The following is a 21,314-nucleotide window of genomic DNA, read 5'->3' as shown; positions in this document are numbered from 1 at the left end:
GTTTTAAAAACATGGTGTGGTTTACATATGCTTATCAATGCTATCATACAAATGTCAGTAATTCGACATTTGTCCGATGACGCAGCCACGTTGGAAGGTTGTGTTATCACAAAGTGCTGTGCTCATCATTGTGTGTGCAGGCTTATGACTTCCCTCACATTGCCGAAAAGAAGAGGCATGTGATTCTGGTTGTGACTGAGCGCACGTTTCGGGTTGTTTACGGGAATGCACTGTGAACCTCGGTAAACATTTACCTGCGGAAAAGGTCTGCGAGCTTAAATATAGGTTTCTCTATTTAGTGGTTGAAAGTTTCATGTATAGTTTCTAGAGTTGAGTCCGTTTTGCCCAGGGTATCAGTCATACACACACATCCGTTTCTCTCTGTGAAAAAGAAGAGAATCTCAATCATGTTACACTAGTATTGTCATTCTACACTATTGTTCAGTCTTTGAGGTAATGCAAAACTAAGATTTCATAAGTAATATTTGGGAAATGTGGATTTGAGTTATGAAGCAAACGTTGTAGTATTTTTATTACAGGAAGTGATGAAGTCATTACATAATTTTGACGTTTGTGACAGTGCCAGGCCAGCTCTATCTGGAATCCAGTGTTTGATGGACTAACTCCTACTCCCCCCTCTTTCCTTGCCTCATTGTCAGCAGTGTGTCAATGTCACTGGCCCCTGTTTCACTCTTAATGAAAAGTACAATGTAATCAGTGGCATGTGCCAAATAGACCATGACTAGCTCTTCCTCTGGGTTAAGGAGGGTGACTGTCTGGTGGTGGTGTTGATCGTAACACACAAGTGTTTGCCGTGTGGACAGTCCCTCCAGATGGCTGAGGGGGGAGAGTGTGTGTAGCCGCGGTGGATTGGCAAGATTAGGAGAGCTACTGCAATGCCCCAACCCCACCCTGCTCTACGCTGTAGGGGGGCTCGACCTGACGCATGCCACGCGTCCACACACACATGTCCCTCAGCCCAAACGGGATAATGGCTAGGTCTAACCTCCCTACTCCCCCCCCCCCCCCCCCCCCCTAATGGTTCCTCCATTGAGGGTCTAACTCTTTCCAGAACAACACCCAAATCCACTGTGCCTCCTCCGCGCGCGCACACTTTTTGAGGAAAGTTCAAGCGGATACAAGCGTCGTTTGACACACACACGCCACAGGAAATGGTCAATAACAATCTTCTTGCTATGATCTTGTGAGAGGCATCCTGTAGACCGGAATTAAAACCTATTGTGACAAAAGGGAGAACAATCAGTGACACTCCAGATCAACTCTCAAGATAAGATCCACTGGTGTTGTGGGGAAAGTTTTGGGAAGTTTGATTGTGATATTCAAACTCTCTCACAATGTGAATAACAGTCAGGAAAGGGCGTTTGAATGAGAAATGGACAGTGTAGCCAGTACTTCTCTTCTTGTGACAACCAGAACATGAAAAGCAGGACCGTTAAGCTGTATCTGCTATGAAGTCAATAAAGTTTGCTGCTTTTTGCCTCTTGCCTCAGAGGGAACCAGGAATTTGGAATGGCTGCTAATCTCACCTGTGGTTTAGCCACCCCCACCCATTCCACCCCCACCCATTCCACCCGCTCTCGTCCTCACCGCCTTTCTCTTCTTTCTTTTCATAATCCCTACCTCCTTCTGATGTGTTGGCACCACAATTATGCTGTGTGTGTGTGTGTGTGTGTGTTATACTCTTAGCCCTGATAGGAGCCCTCTGTAAAACTAACAGAGACAGGAGGTCCCCATGCCCTTCTTTGTGTGGCCCTCTTCCTCCCTCCCTCTCCTCCAGGCATGCAGGCCACATTAAATACCCTCCTTGGCCTGCGCATAAACAAAAAGAGCCATTTGAATTTGACTTCAGAGCAGAGGGACCCCTCCCTAACCCCCCCCCCCCAGCCTCAGGCCTGCCTGCGCCCCCTCCTTCCTTTACAGTTTAAGCAGAGAGAGGGATGAGGAGAGCCTACTGGGCCCAGATTGTTCCCAGCCAGCAACCGGGTAGGGATGGACCACATGTGACTTTCAAAAGGGAAAATATGTTATTTTCGCTCTCGTTTTTTGTTTAGTTGAAATCTTAACTTGTTTTTCTGGAGGGAGGGAGATGTTTTTTTCGGTAGGGGTTGGTCGCTACAGAGCATGATCATGTAGACCAGCTGGGGTGCAGATCGTGTGTGTTTGGGGCCGGTGGGTCGTCTGTTGGCAGGAAGGAGTAGGCAGCGAGTGATGTGGTCAACTCTCTGTCACCAGTGGGAGGGGAGAAAGAGAGGAAGAGGGAGGGATTGAAGACCCGGTTCTGTCCTTTCTCTCCCTCCCTGCCCTCCTCCCCTGCCTCGTGTTGAATTTTCTTCGTTATCATTCTTCATTAGCCCTCGCTCCACTCCGCCCCACTCAAGACTAATGTCAATCAAGAGAGAGAGGGAGAGTAGGGGATTTCCAGTTGAATTCCAGGACATGGTTGCTTGCTTTGAGTGGGCTTTGCTATGAGGATCTGATATACAGACCACGGATGGAGAAAAAGAGGAATAGATGGAGGAGGAGAGACAAAGTGTTTAGTGTTGTATTTAACCAGGGTCAGCAAGCCCTGGTCCTTTTATGCCTCAGTTTATTACCAGAGACAGAAAGGGAAGGAGAGAGAGGGAGTGTGTTGGTGAGACTGAGCCATGAGGTCAGTTTAGTGTCGCCCTCTAGAGGGTGTGTATCTGTGTGTGTGTATCTGTGTGTGTAAGAGGAACGTCCGTCTATGGTTCTGTGCTGGGTAAACAGTATAGAGGCATTGAGTCACTGTCACAGGATGTCCTCCTTCTACAGGAAGACTCATAAACAACCCCCCCCCCCCAATCTATGTGTGTTTGTGGGGGGTTGTTGATATATAACAGTTACACAACAAGCACCTATGTTGAGGGAATATGTTTTTGAGACTGATTTGGAACTGGCAACCTTTTCTAATGTATTAACGTTTTTTGAAGACTGCAGGAGAATGTTTGAATTTATGTTAAGGTGTGTGATGGTACTTTTATGTGCCAATTGATATTGTTGTGTGTTTGTTTTGTGTGGAGCAGCAAGAGCTCATGCCTCAGGTGAAAGCGCCTGCTATTTCCATAGAGCATTGTGTGTGTTTGCCACTGCTACCCTGAATGAGCTGCAAGCGATCGTGTTCCTCGTGGTGGTGGGCGGTCCTTGAGAGGGGGAGTGGAGACTGAATGAGGGAGGGACCACTGAGTGAATCAACATCTCCCTCACTTGTCGAGGGGCAGTCAGTTAAACAGAAGGCACTCACTGGAGCAGACACACACACATACACACTCACACACAGCACTCACACTCTGGAATAGTGCTTGGATCAGAGGGGGAGAGGGTGAACTGCACCTGTCCCACGTGCGCACACAAACACACACACAAACACACTCACCCAGGTGATAGATCATTCGGCCCTATGTGTGGCTGGGACCAAAGCTTCTCGGTGAGTACGCTACTGAACCCTAATCAATGGAGAAACAGAGTCTTGTACATAAAAAAATATATATAATAATAATAATATTTTGGTATTTTCACTTTATTTTTAAGGAAACATTTATTACATTTTTTCCTAAATTATATTTAGTTTTGAGTTTTTTAATTTAAAGTTGTTGTATATTAAATTAGTTTTGCTTGTAATAAGAATCGAACAAAGACTTTTCTAAATGAATCCAGTGACAACAAATATGAAGGTTTATTTTATGACTTATTAATGTAAGTCATAAGGTTTTCTCCTTGTTTGTCTGGCCACTCCATTATGCAATGAGTTTGTTAAACTTTCAATATATTGTTGAATAGAATATTTAAATGCAATCATTTTGAGTATTGAGAATGTTTAAATTGTTAAAAGCTAATTGCAGTTTGTCCACTTCAGAGGAATTATTTTAATTATTACAATTCTATAAATTGTCATTGGTTATAGCTTGCTTAAATTTAAACTTGTATTTTCAAAGTCTGTTTTTAAACTATATCAGTAGTGTTTATCGAATATTTGAACAGAAGTGTGTGTGGGGGGAGTTGAATAAATCAGTTGCTTTTGGCCAGGTTCTCAGTTTCAGTATTAGTTTTGCACAGCTGTCATAGAAAGATGTTTTTATTAGCAGGAACAGATTTTGACTAGTGTTTGGTATTATATTTATCTATATATTTAAATCCCTTTAAAGGATATTCATGAAATCAATGTCTAATAAATAATATCACAATATTAATACATGTTTGAAAGGATCTACTCTAAATTGAAACGGAATATCCTAGTTTGTTGTATTATAATTTCATGTATGTAATTATTTGAGGTATTTAGGATATTGTTTGTCATACAGTTTGTTTTAAAGAGATGTTGGAAAAGCGATTTGTTGTTCTTTTACTCTTCGGGAAGTTCATTAATTACATTAGTCTCCTAGGAACCTGTTCTGTTGGCTTGAGTGAATGTTGTTGAGTATAGGGTCATGTTGAATTTGGTCAAGGTTTGGGGAATTTTGTCAAGGTTTTGGAGATTGTTGGAGGGTAGAGTAGATTTCTGGTGTGGGTTATGGTACGTTTTTCCTGAATTATATGTGAGCGAGTGACGGCGTATAAAGTTGCATTTCAGTCTATCATCGGCCTTGAAATTTGACAATCTATGTGACATACGATCATTTATTCTACGTACACTGTTTTGTGTGAGATGGTGTTGGGTGGGGAGCGTTGGAAGTTTGTTTGTGCTGCTGTGGCCCCCCAAATGGAAAAGTTTGGCGCTCCCTCCCGACTGTCCCACACACACTTGGGGATGATTTGCCGGTTCCGCTACTCTGCTTCCAATTTTAGCTCCATTCAGACCCAGACAGGATTTCCTTCCTCTGCCTTCCCCTGTTTGTGACTCTTTTTCCACCCTGGGGATATAGAGGGATAGGGACAGTGAGAGAGCATAAGAAAGAGGGGGATTAAGAGACTGATGTTGACAGTTTGACAAGGAGGGAGAATGAAGAAGGGTAGGCTAGATAGAAGTAGAGTGGGAGAAGGGTACAGAGGGAATGAAGAGGGTGAGGGAGGGTAGAGAGACCGAGGGGGAGGGGTAGCGTGGCTGGCCCTGACCTTATGCCAGCGTACATAGCCCACAGAAAGGACTCACAGCTTGGCTGCCATTGACCAATGACTTGTGCAGATAGGTTGACCAATCTGTCTTGCCCTGAGACACTAGCCAGATCCGCATACAGTATATAACACATACATACTCTTGGGTCACAACTCATCTGTAATAAAACATTCATAGACTTTTCACTCTGGATTCAATAAGTGTTTTTATTTTTCTGTAACTTATTTGAATAGAGTTGATGGTTTCCTGTGATTGAGTGTTTCCCTCTAAGTAGAGAGTAGTGGGGATCAGACTGTCCTGGGCTAGAGGCTAGTGGGGTCGGTCGACAGTGGCTCTTGTTCCCACAGAGAGAGCACAGACACTGTCTGCTTAGTCAGCCAGTCTCAAAGGAACTCGCCACTCACTGACTCATACTGGATAATAACGCTCCCTCTTTTTTTTCTCCCCCTTGTCTTTCTTTCTGTTCTCTTTATCTCATCTCTCCCCTTCTACATTTTTTCCTTTCTCCTTCTTCTCTCCATCTGTCTGTTTCTCTTGATCTTTTTTTTCTCACTCGCTCTCCCTTTTATCGGTTTCCCTTTCCCTCTCTCAGGCTACCTCTCATAGCTCGGCCATGTTGACTACTGAGGGGGCCCACACCGTAGAGCACGACGTCGTCAAAATGGACACAGAACCCCATAGGGACACGGAAACTCAGATGGACACTGGATCCAAAATGGCCACCGACACAGACTCTAAGATGGAGGAGGCGGACATGATGAAGTGGACGGAGGCAGAGTTTGAGGAGAAGTGTACCTACATCGTCAAGGATACTCCGCGGGAGGCAGGAACGGAGAGCGAGGGGTTAACGAGAGCAGAGGCCTCGCTGCCTCGTAACCTGGCCTTCAAACAACTAACTGATTCCAAAGAGGTAGGAGGACACATATATACATACACACACGTCTGTAAACCCATATGCCCCCCCCCCCAAACTCACATGACTCCACTGTAGCTAATATGACAGCAGGAGAAATCTCAGCCAGGGGAAATAGTGGTGAGGAGCGTGTCTCGTTGTAAAAGATCGCACACTGGAGCACGGGGACGACCTGTATGTGTTGTAGGAGCGGTATGTAAACCCAGTGTGGAGGGGAATTCACACACACACTCTCTCTGAGGTGTGATGCAGGTTGCTACAGAGCCTCCACAGTGAGAAATGAGCTCCCACCCATCCATGAAGAGTCATTAATCATACTTAGCCCTGCTGTTGACAGGAGCTTCATCAACACATCTTGATAACCATTTTCCATACCTGTCTCTGTGTGTGTCTATCCCTCTATGTTCTCCAACTTTGTCGCGATGTCTCTTCTATCCCCTAGAGGGCGCACTAGTCAGTCCTACACTAGACCAGACCCAGCTCTCCCTACCTACATACCTACCTGTCCACCTCTGTCCAAATATCACCTTCTTCACAACCCGAACTGATCCCCAGTCTAACTGTTGAACACTGTAGAATAAGTGTGAGGGGTCATGAGGTTAGGTGGGGGAGCGTGTTGCGTTTTGTGGTTTTAACCTGATCAAGAGCGCATGATTTGGTTGCAATTAATAGATTTTCTCGTCATTGCTCATCTGTTTCTTATCACCCTGTGTGTGTGAGAATGAGCGTTTCCCACCACATTTGTTTACGACCTGATACGGTATCAGTCAATATTTATTACCTTCACAGAAGGGACCACTAAGATTGATAGAGGAAAATGAGAGGATGTGGAAAGAATATAGCATTTACCAGTGATCAAAGGATATTGACTTAGTCATTTAGAGAGCATTGTAAAGTCAGTTAATAAGTTATCCTCAAAACACCCCTAATCTTGAGACGTGGTCTGGCCCTGGGGTGGAAGTGGGAAGGGGATTTCCCAATCCTTTAAGGGGTGGGGGGGTGTTTTGTGTAGGATATGCATGAAGGGGGAAATGGGTGTGTGTAGGGGGTTTGGTGAATACATCAGTTTATCATGGTTAGGAGATAAGCTGAACGTCTAGGTTTGATAATCCCTCATTCTCAGACGGATGCACTTCCCTTGCTGTTCTTCCTCCCATTTCAAGTTTTTTTCTTCTATTTTTAATGTCAATTGTTTTGAAAGGAACAAAAGCACTTCAACATCAGGTGTGGATATCTTTCTCCTTTAAGGTGAACAGTCTATTTAGATAATGAGTTGTTTTGATGTGGTAGGGTGTGTTGAGTGGGTGTCGTAAGGGGTGTCAGAGGGAGTGGCCCTGTGGTCAATTAGAAAGGAACAGAGAAGGTGAGGCGAGAAGGGGGAGATGCTTTGTGTCAACCTGGGTGAGATGGAGGAAACTCTTTCCCTCAGGGTGTCTAACTCTTCCTGTTGGCACTGGATAAGGGTTAGGTGTGTGTTTGCCTATGTTCACACACTTAAAACACACTGCAAATGTGGCTTGAGGAAAAAGTGTGACAGTCCAATTCCCACCTTAGGCCACAGATTGTTCTAGTACAGAGTAGTAATTAAACACACACAGAGAGGGAGGCAGCCTTGTTTGTTGATTTGATCATGATGGGTTCTTCCGGCCATCTTCATGTGAAGACTGACCTCCTGGCAGGATGTGATAACGTAAATCCTCTAACCACAGAACACACACACACTGCAACTAATGGTCTTTATCTCTGTCCTGTAGGTGATTGGAGTGGCCAGCAGAGAGTACGTCCCCAAAGGAACACGCTTCGGCCCCCTGGTGGGTCAGATTTACACTGCAGACAGCGTCCCCAAAGACGCCAACAGGAAGTACTTCTGGAGGGTGAGTGGTTTTCCCTCCTGTCCACTAACACACACACACACACACACACAGAGCGAGCGCTTCACTTTCAGTAAAAGACAGCCACAGAGGAAGAAAAACAATCATAGGTCATTTCCTGTTCCACTGACAGACTTAGTGTGACGTCACGGCCAGGGTCTCTGCGTTCTGAAGAAGTTTGTGTGTGTGGAGACAGAAGGGGTTTTCTCTCTAATCATTCTGAGACTAAGGCTCTCCACTATGTGTGTGGTACATCCTGTGTGTATGCAGTTTTTATACACATACTTGTCTCAGACACACACACACACACACATCCTCAACACCTATTTCATCATGATACATCTGCTGGGTGAAGCCTGCTGTTCAGTAGTGGTTGTCTGATCAGTAAGTGTGGCAGCTAGTACAGTAAGAACTGTAGTGGAACAATGGAGGAGGAATATGACAATTTTACACTGTACACAAGAGCAGTGCTTGTGTCACTTCCAGGAACGATGACAATGTAGCACTCGTACAACCCCCCCCCCCCCCCCCCCACACACACACACACAGGCACTCACCTAGATTCAACAACATCCCAAAGCAATGTGTTCTATTCATGTCCCTTGCTCAGGCAAGCCACAACACAGAGTTATAGACCTCTCTCTCTCACTCTCTCTCTTGATGATGTTGATGGCCACAATCAGATAGGAGAGAGAGTGGTCTATGAGTGTCGGTGACATTATCGCCGTGACGTATTCTCTGACTCAACTCTTTTGAGTGGAGAGGCTCCTACTCTCTGTCTGTCTCGCCATCTCTGTCTGTATAACTGGCTATAAGGTCTGGAGTGTAGGGGGGAGAGATTTAACGAGTCTACACTTTAATGATATTACACTCACGCTGCTGAAAATATGATTTGTCAACATATTTAGTTGTGACTCAGCACAGTTTTCCTGGAGCGTTCTAAACTTGCCGTTGAGACTTCCTTGCCCGTTAACCTTTGACCATTTCCTTACTCTCCGTCCCCTCAGATCTACTCGGAGGGCGACTTCCACCACTTTGTGGACGGCCTGGACGAGGAGCGTTCTAACTGGATGCGCTACGTCAACCCGGCCCACTCGGCGGGGGAGCAGAACCTGGCGGCGTGCCAAAATGGCACGAACATCTATTTCTACACGGTGAGGGCCATCCCCCCTGGCACCGAGCTGCTGGTGTGGTACTGCCCAGAGTTCGCTCACCGCCTCCACTACCCGCCCTCTGGAGAGCTCATGATGCAGAAACTCAGTAAGACCTATCATATGAAACCTTATTACACATGGATGTTATACCATAGTAATAACACTCTAAACTGTAAGTTATATAATGATGATCATATACTGTATGCAATGCTTTATTACATAGTGATAACACTGTATCCTTGGAAGTATAGTGTACTATTGGTGTTATGTTGATGAACTTTCCATGGTCATTTTGAGTGTGTGAGTTATTTTATTTAGCACCTACCTGCTCAGTGTTGGTGTGTGTCGTGAGAGTGTATATTTGTGAGAGCCTGACAGTGTTTCTTCTGAGAGCCACGTCTCCTTCTTCTCTGAACATCAGCCTGGCATTAAAACACACAGCCCCTCGACCTTTCATCTCTGTCAGCGCCACCATTGCGTGTGTGTGGTCACTCTGGTCATAAATAAAGTGAATCAGCTAAATGCAAATATGAATAAGTGTGTGAGGAAGCAAAAAAAAAAGAAAGTGAGATGGATCGGAGGGAAAAAATTGTGAGAGAGAGAGAGCGCCAGACAGAGTAGGGATGGGAGGAAGGAGCCAGCATTCTGCCTCCAGGTGTAGTAGGTAGTGACTACAGTTCCCCGGGAGATGCACATCTCCTGGGGCAGAGAGACACAGGGGCCTGGGCCCCCTCATGGTACTGGCCCCTCTGGCTCCTACTCTTTCTCTATGGCCCCTGTAATTAAACCACCCCACTACCGCAGGGGCCCCTGTTGACCTGGGAATGACATCATACTCACCTTTCTGTTTTTCTTCTCTCTGTCTCGGTCCATCTCACTCCCTGTGTCTTTCTCCATTAACGCAGTCATAGTAGAACCAGACGTGTGTGTGTGTTGGTTGTGTGAGTCAGCAGAACTGGCTGGTCTGAAATGACTGAACTGAAGCTCTTCTCGCTCTTCCTCTTTGTGTGACAGCTGTTTTTTTTCTTTCTCCATATTTGAGAGTGTGTGTGTGTGACAATCAATGACAAGTTTTGCACAGACATATGGCACCTGTTAGCATTTCCTGTTCTAAATGTGTGTTCGTTCAAACGCATACTATCCTACTCACACCCCCTCTCCCTTGCATGCAAGCACACACATACCCGTAGAGGCATTTCATTCCAACACACTCACTCTTTTAATCTCAAAAGTGTGTGTGTGCCCCTGTGCGTGTTTGTGTTTGTGTGTGACGTGCTGACGGCTCCTTGGCATTCTCCCTAATTTATTTGGCACTTTAAAAGTGGAGAGACGGAGGGAAGGGAGGAGAGGAAGAAAAGCGTCTCCTCTATTGACTACTTGAACTTCCTGGCGGCGGGACCGTGCTGACAGATTGATATCTCCAAGATGGCCACCCTGTTTGTTTTCTGTAAGAAAGGAGGGGAAAGAGAGGAGGGCTGGGAGTGGTGTTATCTGAGGGGGAGGACAGGGAGGAGGAACGGGGGGAGGCACTGATAACCTCTGTGTTTACAAACTGCCACTGTAGTGGTGTGGGGGTCACTGTTGGTTGAAAGTCTGTCCAGTAATTCTGAGTGCTGGAAAGCTTAATGTATATACACGTTAGTGGACACATACACAGATTCGTGACCCTCTAGTAAAAGTTCAATGGGTAGTAAATGGATGGGATTATTGACGTCGGCTCTAAATCCCGACTCTGATGGAGGTTTAACAGGTGAGGATGTGCTAACCGACATGCAGAGGCTTTTAGTGTGTGTAGCCTGGAAGCGACAAAGGCCTCTTTGTCAGGAAGTGTGTGTGTGTGAGAGACAGGGGGAGAGAGTCAGGAGGAGAGGGCAGGTTGAGGCCAAACTTTGGAGAGGAAACTTTCAATCAGCCCTGCCCCCATTTGGATTTTATCTTGATTTTTATCTGCCCCCAGACCACCTCCTCTACACACACACACCCTGCCCAGAGGCAGCTGTCACGCCTCACTTCCTGTCTTTTAGCCCCCCATGATCGTTCGTCAAATCTGTCGCTCTAATTGGACCACTGGGTTACTGTGTTCCTAACCCCTCCTCCTCCCCCCTCACACACTCTACAGCTGAAAGACCATTATTTCTCCTAAGCTAAAGACATGTCTGGATAAGTTTTTCTTCCTGTGGGCACTTTAAAATGCTCCTGACACCAAGTCAAAGGGAAACATGGTCTTCAGTCAGAGGGAGAACAGTGTGTCTGACCTCTATCTCTCTCTCTCTCTCTCTACAGAGCAGTCTCTGCTGGAAGCCAAGCAGCAGGCCAGTGAGGAGCATGTCAGCAGCAGCAGCGCCCCAGTCAAGATGGAACACAGTGTCTCCTCCATCCTCAGGGGCCCCACCACCTCCAGCAAGAGGGAGCCCAGCCGGCCACTGGCCACACGACCCTGCTGTGCTGACAGCCCCGAGCGACCCCTGTACCCCCGTGCCCTCTACCCCCCATTCCGCCCCCACCCTCATCTGACTGAAGAGTTCCTGAGTCTTAAGACCAGCCCGGTACAGTTTGGTTACACAGCAATCAGATCACCAGGCAACCAGTCGTCAGCGACCCCGAGTCCGTCGGCGCGGAGCAGTCCGGAGAGTAGCCCCCACGGTAGCCCCGCAGCTCCCCAACCCACACCCCCATCCTCTTTTTACCCCAGAGGTTTGGGTCCCTTCCCAGGCTACTCTCCACCAGCCGCCCCCCTTTCCTCGCCATTCTACCCTCCCGGCCCCCACTACTCCCGCTACATGCTACCCCACCACTACCCACTACCTGGGGGTGGGGTACCCTCTGTTGGGGGCATGTTTCCAAGAATGTACCCTCTCTTCAGCAGCCTGCTGCCCCCCCACATGCCCCTGCTGCCTGGGGAGGTGGGGAGAAGGTTCTTACTGCCTGATTCCTCCCACCCCTCCTCATTCTCCACCCACAGGGACTTCCTCCTCTCCGCCCCCACCAGTGCCTTCTCGGCCGCCACCACCCTCAAGGACAAGGCCGCCCCCCACTACCCCAATCACCCCTACCCTGGCCATGCTCATCCTCACCCACACGGGCATCCCCACGCCCCTACCAGCGGCTCCCCTACAGCGGGCACGGCGGCCCCTAGCGAGCGTGTGCCCACCAAGCCTACCTCAGCCCTGCTGGGTAGTGCCAGCGGCCGGCAAGAGGAGGAGGCCATGAACCTGAGCAAGATGAAGCGTGGTGGTGGCTCTACAGGCTACAAGACCCTGCCTTACCCACTCAAGAAGCAGAACGGCAAGATCAAGTACGAGTGTAACGTCTGCAGCAAGACCTTCGGCCAGCTCTCTAACCTCAAGGTGAGACTGGCGACATTCTGTTCGCTCCCTTCATTCCATGCATCCAGACTACTTTGTGTTCCCTTGCATTGAACCGAACTGACGTATCATTGTGTCCTTTCTGTGTGTAGGTGCACTTGCGTGTCCACAGTGGTGAGCGACCCTTCAAGTGTTCGACCTGCAGTAAGGGCTTCACCCAGCTGGCCCACCTGCAGAAACACTTCCTGGTGCACACTGGAGAGAAGCCCCATGAGTGCTCGGTAAAGACCACCACAAATTCTATGCTAGCCGCTAAGTCTGTTAAGCTAGCTAGCTGCAGCAGCATATACATAAGCAACGCTGAACTTCCTCCTCTAACCCTTGACTTGTCCTCTTTCCCCCAGGTGTGCCATAAGCGCTTCAGCAGCACCAGCAACCTAAAGACCCACCTGCGCCTCCACTCGGGTGAGAAGCCCTACTCGTGCAAGCTCTGCCCTGCCAAGTTCACCCAGTTTGTCCACCTCAAGCTGCACAAGCGCCTTCACTCCCGCGAGCGGCCACACAAGTGCCCCCACTGCCACCGCCACTACATTCACCTGTGCAGCCTGCGGCTACACCTGAAGGGCTACTGCCTGGCTGCCGTCACCTCCTCAGGTGGCCCCACCCCCAGCCCCTCCACCCAGGAAGAGCTCCAGCGCATCAACGAGGAGATTGAGCGCTTCGACATGAGCGACCACGCTGAGAGGCTGGACCAGCTCCAGGGAGGGGTTGAGGTCGAGGCTGTCCTGGAGAAGCAGGTCCTGGGGATGCTGTGGAGGGAGATGGACCTCAAGACCTCCGGCTACCACCACCACAAGGGCGGCGCAAGCGAACTCCAGTCTACAGGTTGCGGCCTGTACAATTCAGTCAATGAGACGTCGGTTATCAAACTGCGCAGAAGCAGTCCGCTTCTTCCCTCCAACGTCACGATCAAGCAGGAGTCAGAGGAACAGGCTTGAGCTCACCGTTTGAAGGACGTTGAGTCAGACTGTGGCTCTGAGAACTTGGTTGGCAGGAGCAACGAGTGTAAATATATTTTTGATGGTTGTAGCGACTGGGGTTTTCAAACTTTCAGGGACTTCTGTACTCAGGGCTCCAAGAGACACTGTCCCCAGACTACTAAACTGTTCCACTGTGTCCTACACTTAAGACAGGACAATCATCCACCCTGGATTTCATATCATTATTGTTACTATTATTTGTCTCTTTTCAAATGTTATTTTTGTTCAATTTATTATATAACCTCCTTAATTTATTATGCAATTCTTTTGTCTTCAAAAAGCAATATGTGGAAGTGATGTTGACAATGACCAGGTAATTCATTGTTAATTTACTGTTTGTTTTTCTGGTTTTGATTTCACTCTGGGGCCATTTCTTTGTATATACTTTCTCTCTCTGCCTGTATCTGTCCTGTGTGACCTGTTGAGAAGCAGGGGTGCCCACTTCTCTTTTTATTTTATTTAAACAATATAGCAGGTTAAAAAGGGTCAAAGGTCACAACTTTGTTTTGCCAAAGGTGAACACAAACTGTTGATTAGAAAGAAAAGGTGTTGCTTGACCTTCTGACCCTTCCAGCAAGCTTTCCTATGTCCACGCTCATCCTGAGCTCTACAAGAAAGGGCTTTTTTTTTTTTATATATTTTCAACAACAGTTACCTCAGTGTGTGTATGATTGTATGCCTGTGAGTAGGAGTGTGTCTGTCCATTCAGAGGGAAACTGAAGGCGAGTGTGTTTCTATTTATTGCTTTTGCTACTTGAAGAAACCAAAATGAACTGGAGTGCAGCTCCACATGATCCAAAGTGCAGAAAAGTCTGCTCAATATGTAGCATATAAAGACTGTGAGTCTGGGAATCCTTCCCCCCCACAGTCCAAGGGAACTTCAAAACACTGTCAATAGCAAAAGGAGACAAGTAAACCTTCTCAAATGGGATTTGTCAGATTCGAGGCGAGTAACCAAAGTTTACTTGGCTTTAGTTTCAAACACACCAAAAAGAAGAGACTTTTAAAGAATCGAAAAGAAGACCAAGAGAGTACTGTTTGTCTGTGATGAAGTGTTAGCTCTTTAGCAGTGGTTTTGTAGTTTTTGTTTTTTGTTTGAGAAAAATGTATCCCCCTTCTCATTTTTAAATGGCACAGACCAAAGCACCTCGGCCTTCTTATGCACTGGCCCCTCCCCTTTACGACTTAATTGCCGGTGCTTGCTCCTCCCACTATTCAATATGATTGGACTGTTATAATGGCTTTAAGACTACATATGGTTTGTCTCCATAGCAACTGACCCCATGCCGGTGACCTGGAAGCAGTTGCACATCAGTCCCCATCCCCTTGCTCTCTCTCTCTCTCTTTTTTCCTCTCTCCCTCTCTTCCTCCAACCCTGAAGTATGACCAAAGCGTCCCCTTTCATCTTTAGCCCTAGAAGAGAGAAATTGAAAAAAATACTGTCTCTGTTTACATACTGGTTTACATAGTTATTTATGTGCAAAATGTAAATGTATGATAAATGTCCACAGTTCTAATCTGACTCTTTGTGTGTGAGTTTTTATCTGCCTCCTGTTTTGGGTATTGTGCTTTAGGAGAAGCAGCTAGCAGACATTAGGGTCTCAGTATTCTATGGCTTCCGGTAGATCATGTTGCTTCCACCTCTCATGTAGCCCCAGATCAGTGATCATGGAGGAAAGGACAGAAGGAGAGGTAGCTAGTTAAAACTAATGAGACACCACTTTGCCTCGGACAATATGAGGCATCATCAAAGTGGTAAGCATATGCCTTTTTGGTTTAGATCAAGACACTGGAAGAATTTCCAAGGGATGGAATGAATGGAGAATAGTGTATTTAGAAGACACACAAACCTTTCATTGACCCCAACACAAGATTTCTATGAATGTTCCAGTCATGTATGCATGGTCGGTATGTAGTAAAGAGGATTGAAGGTTTGTCTTTGTTTTTTTGCGTGCCGTGCTAAACTAAAAGATAGGAAAAGGAAATAGGAGTCCATTAGGAACACATCCCCCTACCCCACGGCAATAGTAACTGTGGTCGGTCTTTTATCCTCAGTTTATCCTGCACCATTTCCTCATGAGCGTCTGCTCATTGAAAAAGTGAATAATTCAGTACAGACTGCAGGCTCTGTACAATCAAACCCACAGTGTAGTATACACAGCGGCATACCATACCCGTTTTCCTCATGGTCAAGTAAAACAGCAGAATGGTTTTGGGCAGTGTAAAAATACTAGACATCACCTTACTCTGGTGTCAGAGTAAGGCACGTACAGGTAACTGCCAAAATAAAGGAAACACCAACATAAAGTGCTTAAGGGGTTGAGTGGACCTAAACCATAACAGATCTGCTAGAACCCTCATTTACTTGTGTTTCCTTTATTTTGGCAGTTGCCTGTATGTAGGCCTACAAGGCACAATCATGAACAAGCTCTATTAAAATGTAAAAGTTAAGCTAGCTTGCACATCTGAGCTATTCATGTTTCTGACCTAGCATTTATTTGGTTTATTTCAAGACTGGCTGGAATGTAGCCATTACCATTTGCCTATAAACTTGCTCCTGTTTGTGAATCTTCTGCATTAGCAAACAAGAACTGTCGTCTGAGTTTGTAGCGTAGCCTACGTGCTCTTTGTCAAACCGAAAACATCCTGTGCTCTCACCTTCTGACTCAATGGTTTTCGCTTTAACGTAGCATGGGCTATTTGCTCTCTCTCCAACATCCTATTATTACTATCAGGGAAACTGAACAATCAGATGTTGACACAGCAAGTTCCACTGCCCCAGCTAGCATGACTTAGGGATGGTACTTTTTTTGACTGACTGAGTGGGCGAAAACAGACTTACCGGGCTTCCCTAAACCTAACTGGGGACCTCACCTCAACTGGTTGGTAATGTGAGTAACACGTTATTGGTTTATGGTGTTGTCGAACATTGTGAAATTAAATACTTTTTGGTGGAGTCACCCTTGAGACATGCAAACATTGGTGCTATTCATGTTACTAAATGAACATTGGATATAAATCTCTTAAACTCAGTTGGCAACATGTTGCCTCAAAACAGTATGGCTCTGGACCTTACAACTCTCCCTCTTTCACTCTCACAGACACACACTCTGGCTGTGTGACAGAGGAGTAAATATAGCTAAGCGATAGTTTACACACAAAAGTGTCAGTTGTATTTAGCGTCTCCATCTGCAAGTTAATGTTCTCTCAACAAGACTCTTTGGTTATGTGTGTCTTAGTTTCTATCAATGAAACCGTAGACGAAACAGACCCCCCGACACACACGCATACGCACACAACGAACGAAATACCAACTTATGAGTTTCCTTCCAGGCTGACGCCATCGATGAGGATGTTTCCGGAAAACAAACCCTAGCTTTGCCATAAATATACTGTAACAAGGACAGCATTACGCAAGCAGAAGGGGGGTCATCAAACTCAATGGGATGTGATACATCTCTCTCTGCCTCATAGAACTTCCCGAACCTGTCCCCTTTAGCCCATCTTGACAGGAAGTCGACCCCATTTTAGGACGAAAACAGAAACCAGATGAGGACCAGATGAGGACCAGAAGAGGCGTAGTTACAGATAAGGACCAGAACACATGGTGACCGGGTCATATGGACCGCAGAGAAGGGAGAAATTATGAGCAGTACAGTACAGTTGGTCACTTAAACACATGGACATACCGCTGTGCCACTAGCATCTGGGAAACAAGGGGAACTGTGGTTGAATACAAAGGAGCAGCAAATGAAGCTCATCTGTCCCAATGAAGCTAGAGGCTGAACAAAGATGGCTGCAGTGATGTAGTGCTGAGTCACCGCCATCGTGCATAGGTGGCATGCATCTGCGTAAGTATGTGAGTGTGTGTCTGTGCGAGGTGCAGATTTATCACAGATGTATTTATTTAACCTTTATTTAACTAGGCAAGTCAGTTAAGAACAAATTCTTATTTACAATGACGGCCTACCCCGGCCAAACCCTCCCCTAACCAGACGACACTGGGCCAATTGTGCGCCGCCCTATGGGATACACCAGGCTTGAATAGATTTGCTGAGTAACTTTCTCTTGCTGAGACACCCAAAAAACTGAATTTATATGAATTTACATCTTTACATAATCATGAGAAAGGAATCTTCTTAGTCCCTTATGGGACTAGTGGCCCACAGATTTCCATAGTGTTGTCATCAGTCCTATCCAGATGACACAGATGGAGTAAGGATGGGAAGAGGAGTGAGTTGTTCGGGCATTATAGCAATTAGTGTTCTGCTGTGTGAATTTACGAGCCACATGTGAAGCCCTCCGATTAAGAATTATGATTACCTTCCCTCGCTTCCTGCCACCACACCGCTCCTTTTGTCTCCCTCTCTCAATCCTGGCTCAGACACTGTACGTGACACACACACAAACTCTCTCTCTCTCTCTCTCTCTCTCTCTCTCTCCATACCACATCATATGCACATATGCAAACAATATCCTTGCTACTTCAATGAGAGAGGTTATGTATTATGTGTGACTGTAATTGTGTGTGAAGTGGGCTTATAGCTGGTGCTATATATCAATGTGGGTGAGTGTACTGTGAGCATGTATAGGTTCTGTGAGCAGGGCCTAAAATTAACACACGCCACCTGCCAAATGCAGGTAGATTTTGGCATTGGAGGGTAAGATGTCTATTTCACCAGCCACGTTGGAGGGTGGTCAGGGGTCCACAGTGCGAGCATTTCAATCGCATTTGTGAATATAAATAGTAAATGATGATCACATTTATAGCTAAATAAATGCTGCAGTAGTTGTTTTAAAGTATTTCTGCTGTTTTGTTTCATTTCATAGGTGGTAAATTAATTGCAACTACGATCCAGCTGATTCAAATAATCAAAGCTTGATGACTAGTTGGATATTTGAATCAGCTGTGTAGAGCTAGAGCAAAAAGTGTGGGGGGGGGGGGATGGTCCGACTTTGGGAAACTCTGCTTTTGCTTATCCCACCTCGCGCTGCAACACTGCCTGGCTGGGGGCTGTGTGCGCACTTGAAGAGCCGAGTGAAAGATTCGTTTTTAGAAGCGTTGCGCACAGGCATAAAAATTGGTCTAATTTACTTGGGACGCACGTCAACTGAAATAATCCTTTGTTCTTGTGTTTCTTGGCTATTTACATTGTTTTGTTCACAAGCCACGTTGTTTTTGAATGTTTGCGTTTCAACTGCTAGAGAAGAGAAGACAACGCAACTATTAGTCAGATTCTCAATCTCACAGGCACATGAATCTCTAGTCACATTACCACGGTAACCTCCCACCTTTTTTGTTGGTCAAAATAACGGTAATGAAAATATGTAATTCATTGTTATTTTAATATGTTGGTAATAGTTTTGTAAAAGCAATTAGGCAAGCGAGGCAGTGCTGTATCATGAATATAGTCACATGCAAATGAAGCTGTTCGGCCCGACGCGATAGACAAGGGCCAGTCAACCCATCTACCTGCGACTGTATTTATGATACAGAACCGCCTCTTGTTCCCCACGGCTTAATTATCCACCTCATTTTCGAACGGTGCAATAGGCACAGCCAAACAACGGAAGTGATGTATTTTAATTTTTTATTAACAAACAAATATCAACAATGTTCATTAATAAAACAAGTTTTAATTGCCTTTTTGTTTTTCATTTTAGTTAAAGTAGTGCCATACTGTTTAAATGTATATATAAAGTGAACAAAGTTAGGTTTTGAATTAGGTCATTTGCATTTGTTAAAGGGGTAGGTGAACATTTTTGTCTCATCTGTGATATTTTGGTTAAGGCTCAGGTCACAAAAATGATATGAAATTAAACAATGTACCACATTCATTTTCACTAGTAATACATTTGTTTTAGAAACAATACAAAGCATGCTCATCCGTGTTCTTGTTTTAATTATTGTTGAAAACATTTTTATTTTGGCTGGTAAAAAATCTGAGTGGCTGGTAGATTTTTAAAATCTACCTAACACAGTGGCTGGTGGACCAAAAAGGCCCTGTTTGTGAGTGCATTTTATAAAACTTTTCATGTACTCAGATGGGCCAGAGAAAAAGTCCCAATGGACTAAATATAAATATTTACATCATTGCATTTTGTTTATTTCAGGAAGTTTTCAAAAATACTATAAACAGTAGTGGTGCAACGGTTCACAAAACTCACAGTTCGGTACGATACGGTACAGTGGTGTCACGGTAGGGTACGGTTTCGATACATCAACAAAATAAATGCCTGAGAAAATATGTAATTTAGATTTTCCATTTATTATAATAGTAAACATGGGTAGCTTGAATTCCCAGGAGCATATGGAAACAAAGGGACAACAAAAAAACAACAGTGCCTGCCTTGTAACATGAAAAAAAATAGTCATTTAAAACAGAACTTCAACAACAGTGCATAGTCCAGCAGCATATATCTAAATTAAGTCACATAGCAGTGCCTTAAACAAAATAGGACCACTTGAGACTGGTTACTTGAAAAAAAATGAAATGTAATCAGATTTTCAAGTTTTTCTTTAAGAAGATTAGTCTTTCCACATGATCTGCAGTGAGCACAGATTGGTTTACTGTGACTATGTCAGCCGCTGTGGAGAACACCCTCTCGCTAGGGACAGAGGTCCCAGGCTCAGCCAGGTAGCGCCTTGCTAACATGGCAACATGAAGGTATGTTAACTCTTTGGTCTTCCAGGGGAATAGCATCCAGGGGAATACAGTCCACTTCCCTGTATGAGGTCACCTCCTTTTCTGGAGTAGAACCCCTGTCGTCTGCCATCTCTGGAGAGGGCTTGACCCTGCAGAATTAAATTAGATGAAAATTACTATCTCTGAAGTGACTTTAAAAATATGATTTGTTGTTAGAAATATATATCAGACACTATTATGACAATTACAATGATTACTTTATAATTCATTGTTAAATTCCTAATTAATAAAATAATGAATGTCACGTTAACAAAATAAATACAATACCTGTTGTATATTGGTCTCAATTTCTGCTGTGAGTTCATTGACTCTCAGACGAGCAGCAGCATCCATGTACAGCAGGGACTTGAACCGGGGGTCCAAAGTGGTGCTCTTGTGTAAGAAGTCTTGGACACCAGGGTCAGCATATCTAGGCTCCAGGTTAACTCTGATAGCAGTCTTGACATCCCTTACTGCGGGTTCATCTTCATCAGATGCCACCATTGATTTCAGGATCATTGTTTTCATAGGTAGGACCATGGAAACTGATGGAATGTTCTCAGTGCATATAAGTGTTGTGACTGTTTTGGGAGGTTTGCACACTTTGATAACTTCCTCTGCTAGTCTTATGTCATTTTCAGACAAGGTCACAATATCTTTGACATTCTTCCTCACGGCTTGATCAGTCAGTGTAGAATACACCGCCACTTTCTGCTCAAGGTATCTCTCAACCATGTCATGGCTTGAATTCCATCTAGTAGGGACATCTTGGTTTAGTTTGTAGTTTGGCAGCTCCAGCATCTCCTGTTTTGTCTTGAAAACATGTGCAGCAGTTGTGCTTTTATGAAAGAAGGATACCACCTTCCTGATCTTCGCTGGGAGGCGAGAGATTGGATTCACTGACATTGCTTTTTGAGATGCTAGATTAATAACGTGAGCAACGCATCCTAAATGTGGCCCAATCCAGCTAGTGCAACTGTATTTACAGTATTTCTAGCGTTGTCAGTGGTCACAGGAATAGTTACATTATCCCTCTCCAACTTCCACAATGCAACTACTTCTCTTAGCTCTTCCCCCCAAGTTTACACTGGTGTGACTACTCTCAAGGGGACGTGTTTGAAAGACATGGTTTTGTAATCCCCATTCTGCCGTAATGAAATGAACCGTTACAGTAAGGAAGTTCTCTGTAGCCCTAGACGTCCAACTGTCTGTTGTTAGAGCAACAGACCGCGTTTCTGACAACTCGCTCTCAA

General features: G+C 45.4%; 1 protein-coding gene across 2 annotated transcripts in view; it reads left to right on the top strand.

Annotated features, from left to right (window-relative positions):
• LOC139573678 (PR domain zinc finger protein 1-like) overlaps positions 1–14,897 on the top strand; it is a 16,265-nt gene extending 1,368 nt beyond the window's left edge. Inside the window, exons 1-7 of one of the 2 annotated variants that reach the window (XM_071397411.1) lie at positions 3,270–3,466; positions 5,685–6,002; positions 7,760–7,879; positions 8,884–9,136; positions 11,314–12,377; positions 12,488–12,616; positions 12,740–14,897. In XM_071397411.1, the coding sequence (XP_071253512.1) occupies positions 3,440–3,466; positions 5,685–6,002; positions 7,760–7,879; positions 8,884–9,136; positions 11,314–12,377; positions 12,488–12,616; positions 12,740–13,333 (2,505 nt within the window). In that variant the 5' untranslated portion in view covers positions 3,270–3,439 and the 3' untranslated portion in view covers positions 13,334–14,897. Of the gene's footprint in view, positions 1–3,269; positions 3,467–5,684; positions 6,003–7,759; positions 7,880–8,883; positions 9,137–11,313; positions 12,378–12,487; positions 12,617–12,739 lie in introns of those variants that run through there. The other variant, XM_071397412.1, reaches the window with a different exon arrangement.
• Positions 14,898–21,314: the final 6,417 nt, after the last annotated feature.

Source organism: Salvelinus alpinus, chromosome 4, assembly GCF_045679555.1.
Source record: "Salvelinus alpinus chromosome 4, SLU_Salpinus.1, whole genome shotgun sequence".
Taxonomy (NCBI): domain Eukaryota; kingdom Metazoa; phylum Chordata; class Actinopteri; order Salmoniformes; family Salmonidae; genus Salvelinus; species Salvelinus alpinus.
The sequence above is the reverse complement of the archived record's forward strand: the minus strand, read 5'-3'. Positions and strand labels throughout refer to the sequence as shown.